At 39.3% G+C, this 9,044-nt stretch overlaps 1 protein-coding gene across 1 annotated transcript; it reads right to left on the bottom strand.

Moving 5' to 3' along the window:
- Nucleotides 1-3,939: 3,939 nt before the first annotated feature.
- On the bottom strand, nucleotides 3,940-8,637 carry LOC148079516 (neurofilament light polypeptide-like). The gene is made up of 5 exons (XM_087792358.1): nucleotides 8,581-8,637; nucleotides 5,538-6,716; nucleotides 5,289-5,413; nucleotides 4,571-4,818; nucleotides 3,940-4,509 (listed from the first exon to the last, which is right to left on the bottom strand). The coding sequence occupies exons 1-5, from the start codon at nucleotides 8,635-8,637 to the stop codon at nucleotides 4,292-4,294; spliced, it is 1,827 nt and encodes a 608-aa protein (XP_087648484.1). The 3' UTR covers nucleotides 3,940-4,291.
- Nucleotides 8,638-9,044: the final 407 nt, after the last annotated feature.

Here is a 9,044-nt window from a genome sequence, read left to right as displayed (position 1 = left end):
GGTCAGGTGGGTGGGTCAGGGGGTGGGGGGGGGGAGGGTTTACGCTCTATTTCTGCAGATTAAGGTGAGTCACGGGCAGTGGGAGTGTTCTCTGCATGCTAGCTCAGGGGAGGGGGAACTTTCCCCTCATAGAAGTGTTAACTCAGTATTAACTGACGAAAAGGGACTTAATGCAATATATAGATGGTTTATTATGGAGGACGACACACTCTGAACTAAAGAAGCCTTACTGAACATGTGAAATCACCAACTGAGCCAAAAAACAAACCTACTAAAGATATCAACAAAACCTGCAGTGACGCAAGAACCCGGGAGCGATGGGAAGAGCAACATACACAGCCAGAAACCTGAAAGCAAGCAAAATGCTTAAAAATCAAACCTGAAGGAACTCGTAGCCTTAAACATGCTTTTTATCCGTTATGTTAAACTGAGTGCAAATGAGTAAAAAAAAAACAGTGTACATGCGCAGCTACATGCATTCTTGTATGCAAAAGATGGACTTGAATTTCGTAACAGAAACACATGAGGTGCTACTGTTTGCAATCCCATGACTTTGCTCATCGTCATCATCTTCAATCATCAATTTCCCAGCAGCATTTGCTTAATAAATTACATAATGAAGTCAAGAAAATGTCTTGGTGTCTTCATTTTATGTATCAAAACCTTTGAAACGGACATCTGGTCAATTTTTATTTATTTTTGTGATTTTATGAACTGTTGAAATGTCCTTTGGAAAACCAAGCAATTGTATTATTTGGGGTTTTGAATAGCATACACAGTCAGTTGAAAACATAAATGAAGTCTGATGATGCAAATAATAGTAGCGAAGAGACTGAAAAATAAATCTAAATAAATTCAAATAAATAAATATTTATACACAAATATATATACATATAATAGGAAAAACTTCTAGAACTTCTTCTCAATTGACAGTTCAGCTGAATAGACTTCACAAGCTTGGATGTGTTGTAAGATTTAATCACCCTGTAATGATCAAAAATATAGACAGTTACTTAAAACTTGAACCAGCCTTTATAATATTTTTTGATTAAGAATCCAAATGTATTGTTGGTGTCAATGTGCCTTGATAATTAATGACCCTCCAACCATTACTCTTACCACTAGATAATACAAACAAAACAACAGTAGACAAGACAAACTGTAAAATTGACACAAAACAAGTAAATACAACAATTTTATTTCTTCATCTTTGACACTTGAGATGTCTAACCAGACAGAGCTGTAAAGATTATGTGAGCGAGGAGCAGAACTAGACAGCAGGAGGACGTCTGTCTTCAGGTCCAGTGGAATCATTACAAATTGGTTGATGCTGCATCTTTAGAAGACCCTGAGTCAAGCTTAGGAGACAGGATTTATACAGGAAGTACAAAGACAAAATAAGAGCATACAGGAAGTGAACACTTTGTATCACTTCTTCTTTCCACATTTCCTTTCAGCACATCAGCCTCTTCAACCATCATCTATCAGGATCACTGTTTTTACGACTAAAGACTTTATAACAAAGCAACGGGTGTTTGTGTTGCGAAGGAAAGACGTATGGACTTTATCTACAGATAAAATTAAGACCAGAAACGGTTTAAATTTCAATTGTATAAAAAAGAGATAAGACTAAGAAAAATACAACAGAATATTTATTACATTTTGCCCTTAAATAAAATATTATTTGTTTTTATCACTTTATATTATTTAATACTCAATATTTATCTTTTCACCATAATAAACATTGTTCCGGTGTTGCATAAATATAGCCAATCATGGAAGGCCTGACACAATATTAACCAATCAGAAGCAACAAAGGCGGGTCTATCTAACACTTGTCTTACACCGCCGCTCGGGACTCTTCACTCTTGAGCCAAACTTAAATCTGGTGAGTTCTTGCTAAACTTTACGGTAAATTCAAACGCCATTTTAATAGGAGGAAATAAATGCTCGGCTTTCATATTAAGAGCATTGAATCAGTTGCGTCTTCCTTGTAATCCTTTTATCACGGTCATATTCTATACTGTTTAAATCCACGTTTGCTAATACTTTTAAAAATATTTATTAGTTCATTTTCATCTTTTTCTATATTTATTGATTGTTTAAAACAAATTTAGATTTTCAGCCAATTGAAAGGTCTCAGCTAATTAAATATGGCAGGTTAAAGATTTTGAATACATAACTTTAAATAAATTGGTAATTAAAACATCATATTTCAGGTATGACTCTTATGTCACTGTCAAAGATGACAGGTTTATGAACTATACATCAATTTTAATCCACAATCAATGGCTGCCATAGATTAATTAAATCACATATTTTTTTAAACTTCATATATGTGTGTAGAATGCTGATCAGATATAAAATAACCTGAAGCCAATTTAACAAGTTTCCCTTTAGGGTTTATAAAGTATACTTGTAAATCTGACACTTGAGGAGTCAGTGCCTCACCAACCATGAACCTCACCGCATGTCACTGGTCTTTAGTCTTCTTCCTTCCATCAGTAGCTACCTCAATACAAACCACTAACTTTTACTTTAAATATATCATTTGGAAAATTGTTAAATTATCTCAACTGTTCCAATGTGTTATCCACAGAGATATCAATGTGTTTTGTATTTCCAAAACTTCTTCTTGTTTTATGGTGGTTGACAACCAACATACAAGTGCATTACTGCCACCTACTGGTGTGGAGTGTGGATAGGAATCCAACAGGTAAATAAATAAGCCCTTATAAATTATTCTCATGATTGACCAATTTCTATATTCTCTTTACTAATGTATTTCTTCTAAGATAGTACCCAATCGTAACATTTCTCACAGGAATTCTCAAATTAATATATATTTTAATTCCACATTTGTCTTCAAATTTCTTAAATTACCAACAAATGTTTTTTCTCCCTTCTCTGCATTTTGGACATTCAGTCCAATTGTGCCAACCATTGTCCATTGTGTCTGGTTTTTCACTATTTTACATTTTCCTGATCTGTGCTTCTTTATTTAAAAAAAAAGTGTACTATTCAATTCTGTGTCTCCAAATCTGACCCTTGATCTGATCGTTCTTCTCTTCGGGTTGTTGGTTTTTCTCATTTGTCCAATTTGTTTTTTTTAAATTCAGTTTAGCCATACCTTGTTTAAGCTCTTTGTGACCCTGGTCTGGAAAAGTGCTATATAAATACAAATTACTTACTTACCTAATTTCTTCTACAGTATATTTTAATATATATTGATTTGACTTGAGTCAAACCATCCAGAAATTATTCACTTTTATTAATGACTTTTCCTCTATTGCACTTTCCTTTGACAGCAAATTTTTCAAACTAGGCTGAGGGGCCAAATCGGGCCCGTCTATTAATTGTTAATGGCCCACCAGAGTTTTAAATACAGGTTGGGCTTAAGATTAAACTAAAATGTAACTGCACAGAAGCACTACAATTCATTTCTATATCGTGGAAAAGTGATCAAGAATACTGGCTGGACAGACTGATATTCTTCGAGGTACATTGTGTTCATATTTGTAGGAAAGTGAGCCTATCACTGCTAAATTGGGTAAAAGGTGCCTTTGCTTGTTTTTAAACTTAATTTAAATTTGTGACTTCTTTGATGCATCCCACCACCGATCTGTGGTCAACAAACTTCCCAGTATGGCACCTTTAGTTGCTGGCGAAGTAGTCTTAAGCAAGCAGGGTCAACAGGAGGGGGCTCAGTTCAGTGCTCACCTCAATAACAGTGACTTTCCAGCAGGATGTGTGATGAGCGTTTCCGCAGAAACAACAAAGTGATCTTTTAAATAGAACACCAAATGTAGTTGAAACATGAATTCAGTTGAGCATTTTATTTCACACAGAATAATGAATTGAAGGTTTCAGTAAAGCTGCTAAAGAGAGCTGTGACCCAAGAACATTTAGAGGTATATGTACAAAATGAAACCCAATCATTCTTCAGATAATGTTATCATTTAAATCTTTATATTTTAACGTCAACAAATAATGTGTATAAGTTAAGCTTCAACATAAGAAAATTTACGGACAAAATCTATAATTGCTGATAGGATATGCTAACAAGGGTCATAAACCATTAGCTTTTGCACACAATTGATCGAAAACCATCGACCTTCCGATTATGTAAATGACAGATCAGTGTGTTGGTGCTTCGCAGACATGGGTCATGTGATCTACCAGGGTTGTGTTCAATCAATGATGAACCACTTTGCTCACTACGTAAACGTTTTACCTGCAGTTATTTACTAATTAGCAGCTGATGTACTGACGTTTCAAAGTGTGATGTTATTTACTTGTTAGTGTCGTCTTTGCTCTGACCGAGTTTGGATTTAACAGCTTCATCTTTTTTTTCTGCTTCGTTTTTGTCCTTCACGTCTGTTTTTTCTTGCTCTGCAGACGCTTCTACCGTCTTCTGTTCCTCTTTTTTATCATCACTTTCTCCTCCTTTTAACAATTCGTCAGCCTCGTCATTCGCTTTCGTCTCGTCCTTCAGTTGCTCTCCATCACCTGGTAAAGAAATACATGCTTAACAAGATTCTCACTTGACGAAAACAAAAGTTGCACAAACCGTCCTCCTCCTCCTTAGTGTCTCCCCCCTTCTTCTCCTCATTTCTCTTTTCATTATCTTCAATGTGCTGGGTGTAGCTGGCGGCGATGACGCTGGAGCTGTAAAGTCGTGACGTCACCATGCCGGGGCTCAGTCTTGTGTGGAGGGGCCGTGTGAAGGAGGGTCCTGCTAAACCACGGCTGTACAAGGAGGACACGCCTCCAGCCATACCAACGCTGAAGTGAGTCTCCTCCCCCTCCAAAAGTTTCCTGTTTGAAATCATAACAAAACAAAATAAAATCTAAACGTTTTCAACTTTTAAGTTGTTGACATCAGCAATTGGCCTGCTGGTATTAACCCAATTGTCCAGGGGCCGCCTAGGGCCCATTATTTAACTCCCATTGTAGGGTCGGTGAGGCATTTGTTAGCGAGCCGCTAAGAAAGAAAAATTTGATGTTGTTTATACTGTACTATATTTTACTACTATGACTATTATTTTGAAAAAGTGCAATTGATTTTCTCTTTGGTATGTATAGCCTGTGATGGTCGTTTCAGTCAAGTTTACCCGAAAATGAAACCTGTTAAACTAGTAAAAACGAATGTAACACAAAGAGTATCCATGATTTATTTTCCCTTTTTTTAAGGTAGGTTAGTGAATATAATCCGGTCCGCTGTGAAAAAAAGTCTGGGACTCCCTGCCATAATACACCAGGTAGCACATGTGAGTTGGACATCTCACCTGTATGCAGCGATCTCGATGTCCAAAGCCATCTTGACATTCAGTAGGTCTTGATAATCCTTTAGGTAGCGGGTCATTTCATTTTTGGTGGCGCCCAGCTCTCTCTCCAAATCCCCAATTGTGTCCTAGAATAGACCGGTACAGAATGAAATGAAACAATCACATAAATATTTTGGGCGACCGCTACTGCGTTCTCCTGTAATGATTTGACAATTTGCTACTTCTAGCTCTCAGCTAGTCATGCTTGACCTGCATGGCGGCGATCTCTGCGCTTTGATTTTCTTCCATCTCCACCAGCTGCCCCTCGAGTGACTGATTCAGGCCTCTACACGCGTCGATCTCCAGCAGCCGGGCCTGCAGCTGACGCCGGTACTCTCCGGTCTCGTCCTTGTAGCTCCTTACGGCATCACCGTGACCTGCCGCTGCCTGGGTCATGGAGCCCAGCTTCCCTCTGAACCACTCTTCGGCCGCTTGCATGTTTTGGTTAGCCAGCCTCTCGTATTGGGTGCGGATGTCCTTGAGGGCGCCTGAGAGGTCAGGGTTCGCGGTTTCAGATTCGACCGACAACTGTACCCCAAGCTGGATCTGGGCCTGGAGTTCCACCACTTCGATTTCTTGGATCTTCTTGAGGAAGGCAAGTTCTTGGAGCAGACTTTCCACACTTTTCTCCAGCTCAGTTTTGGCTAGGCCCACTTGGTCCGCCTCGCGCCGGACCTCCATTAGCATGGCTTCTGCTTCTTCTCGACCCTTAACTTCCTCTTGAAACCGGTCCTGAATGGCTCTCAAGGCTTTTTCCAGATGGTCTCTCTCACCGAGAGCGGCCCGATGCTCAGCCTTGGCGTTGTCCACAGCCGCTCTCAGAGACCGGGCCTCCTGCTCGTACAGGGCTCTCAGATGGGTCGGCTCTGAGTTTCTCTGCCTGAGAAGATGGAGCTCGGCCTGGAGGGCTCGGTTCTGCTGCTCCAGCTCGTGCACCCTCTCGATGAAGCCTGCAAATCGGTCATTGAGGTCCTCCAGCTGGGTACGCTCCTGAGTGCGGATGGTACGGAATTCGGCGCTGATCCGAGCCGCTTGGCCGAGCTCCAGCTCCACAGAGGAGGCCGGTGTGACGGAGGAGAAGACTTGACGGCCAGTAGAAGAGTAGCGCTGGCGGGAGGAGGGAAGTGGGGAAGCGTGGGGGGAATAGGCCGAGGAGAAGGTCCTACCTCTGGTCAAAACAACGCGAGGAGTCGACTCCACAGACCTGCGGCCATATGAGGAGGAGCAGTAGACGCTACTCATGGTTCTGTGAGGACAGTTCTTCTCTCGCTTCTTCTTCTTCAAGTGTGTGAGGACCGAGCTGAGGTTAAAGCACTGACGGAGCCGCACAGCAGGCACTGCTTTTATAGCAGGACACGGATCTATGACGCAAGCTCTTCGCTCCAAACTCTGACCAGACACACTTGATTGGTTTACACGGCAAGAAACAAAACCCCAGAGGTCCGACTGGGAGGAGGAGAGAGAGAGAGATGGAGGACAATGGAGGTCAAATAAGGACGAGAAACCAGAACCTAAGTCTAACACATCTGCTTTTTCAGCTGAAAAGGAGGGGGAGGTTTTTTTTTTTTTTTTTTTTTAATTTATCGACAATGACTCAGCAACCCTCCTGCTGCTGAAGAACGGTAATGCAGCCATGAATCTCAACTTAATGTCAGACTTTTAGAGGCTGTTGGGGAAAAGTAATAAGAAGTCTTACTAAGGATTGACACTGTCCTCATATAAATTAGTTTTCCACAAATTATAAAGAAACTGAGATTTATTCTGCCTTTCCTAAAGATTTTTATTCGTTGGCTGTAGAAAAGTGCACCGTAGGAGGCACTAGTCAAATAATTTAAAGTTTAACACAACAGTGGTGAAGAGAAAGAGAATCTTGACATGGAGTCGACAGCATCATGTACCAGTAGTTGTAGCTGAGTCGAGGACCACATGTAAAACTGAACTGGACTAGTAGAATAATAATGGAAAAAACACAAAAGCAGTTCAGTCTCAGTAGGTGTTGGTGCTGAAGTCCTATTACCTGGTTATTACACCTTAAACTACTGTATGCTACACATGGTGAAACTAGCCATAAAACTGTTTAAGGTTGTATTTTAATCAGTATAATGAAAAAAATCTCCTTGCATACCTTTAAAGAATCTCAATGAAGTCATTACTAGTCTTTCGATGTGGGCTGAGGTTAATGACCCATAAACTCTGGGAGCGTTTAAATGAGTACAAGCACAGAGATAATTAAGGAGGATCGAGCCTCAGAGAATGAAAAGACAATGTCACAATAAAAAGTTTACATCATGTTATACAGGATTGAAAAAATAATTAACTGTAGAGGAGGCTGAAACACATTTTAATTAAAGAAATTCAACAAATTTCAATACCTTGTATTGTATGTGTTCCACCAGTATCAACCTGCTAAGTTACAATATATATATTATTATTAGCTTAAAAGCTATATTTGATAGGAATCAACCTGGATCACAGACTAGCCATTTTCACCGACGGTGCAAAGCTCTAAACTTCTAATAAGCACCTGATCAACATGTATTTGTAAAGCATTTACACATAACTTAGTAAGATGGAGACAACCATCCTACTATAAATTTTTTTCAACCAATTTCTAAAATAATCATTTTCATAACTTTGTTTCAAACTTGTGTATCAAACTTATTCACCAAAAAATTGTATCTGTCAAGGGCCAAACAGGAAGGAAGTCTTATTGAGATATTTTCCCAATTATCTGTCCTTCACCAAACACCCTTTAACACCATTTTTACTTTTATTTGACATCTCAGTTAATTTTCCACAATAATAATCTTATTTTTTTTTAAAATCTTATCTTCAACACTATCTTTATAGGTAACTATAGTAACAATCATTCAATCTCCTTTGATCGGAGCCAACCGTCCAGTGGGCCACATAACTGACTGTGACTTGGATTCATGAGTTTGACACATGTGGTTAAACTAGTGATGGTCTGATGAAGCTTCATGAAGCAGTGTCATTATATTCAGAGTCTACTTGATGGTGGCATTTGCTGTATTTTTCTTTTGTTTTTAACCATTTCTAAATACATTTTTTAAACTGATGTCGCCACCTCTTAACAACATGACACTGATTCATGAAGCTTCATCAGCCCATGACTAGGTTATTAAGTATTTTTGGGGTAATTTTCCATTTCAGATGATACCATATAACTCCGTTTGTATAACTGTGTAACTATGCACTTTTCTGAACGCAGTGGTTCAAGAAAGTGACTCACCCAGCTCCCCCTAAAAACGGAGGTGTTGGGAGTTGGGGACACTAACAGGAGCCTCATGGTGCTGTGCTGCAGGCTGAGTCATCAAAACAGCAACACAATCCCTGGTGGACACTTTTCTCACTCCAACAGCAGTTGGACGATCTGCATACTGAACACTTTTTATCTGAACCATGCGTTTACTGATCCCTCATAGATAAGTCACTATTAAATATTGTTATTTATTCCAGAGGAGAATAAATAATCAAATAATAAGTAGTACATAAATGGATCCGAGAGTGCTGGTTGTTAAGAAGAAGATTGAAGATTGATTTCTTAAAAGTCTGAAGGTCAGAAGTCACTTTGGTATATGGAACATCACCCACAAACATCAGGGTTAGTCATAGATGGAAGTCATCCAAGATTAGCAAAAAATAAAATGTCACATGTTTGTGTTACATTTTCAAGAACCATTTTCCTAACAAGAT

Source organism: Callionymus lyra, chromosome 5 (genome assembly GCF_982586985.1).
Source record: "Callionymus lyra chromosome 5, fCalLyr1.hap1.1, whole genome shotgun sequence".
Classification (NCBI taxonomy): Eukaryota; Metazoa; Chordata; class Actinopteri; order Syngnathiformes; family Callionymidae; genus Callionymus; species Callionymus lyra.
Note: the sequence above shows the minus strand (reverse complement) of the source record. Positions and strands in the feature narration are given on the sequence as shown.

Excerpts from the sequence above, each read along its gene's own strand:
- LOC148079516 (XM_087792358.1), bottom strand. The coding sequence starts at position 8,637 with ATGAGGCTCCTGTTAGTGTCCCCAACTCCCAACACCTCCGTTTTTAGG. Across the intron at positions 5,414-5,537 it reads CAGAGATCGCCGCCATGCAG|GACACAATTGGGGATTTGGA; the intron begins GTCAAGCATGAC and ends GGTCTATTCTAG. Across the intron at positions 4,819-5,288 it reads ATCGAGATCGCTGCATACAG|GAAACTTTTGGAGGGGGAGG; the intron begins GTGAGATGTCCA and ends GATTTCAAACAG.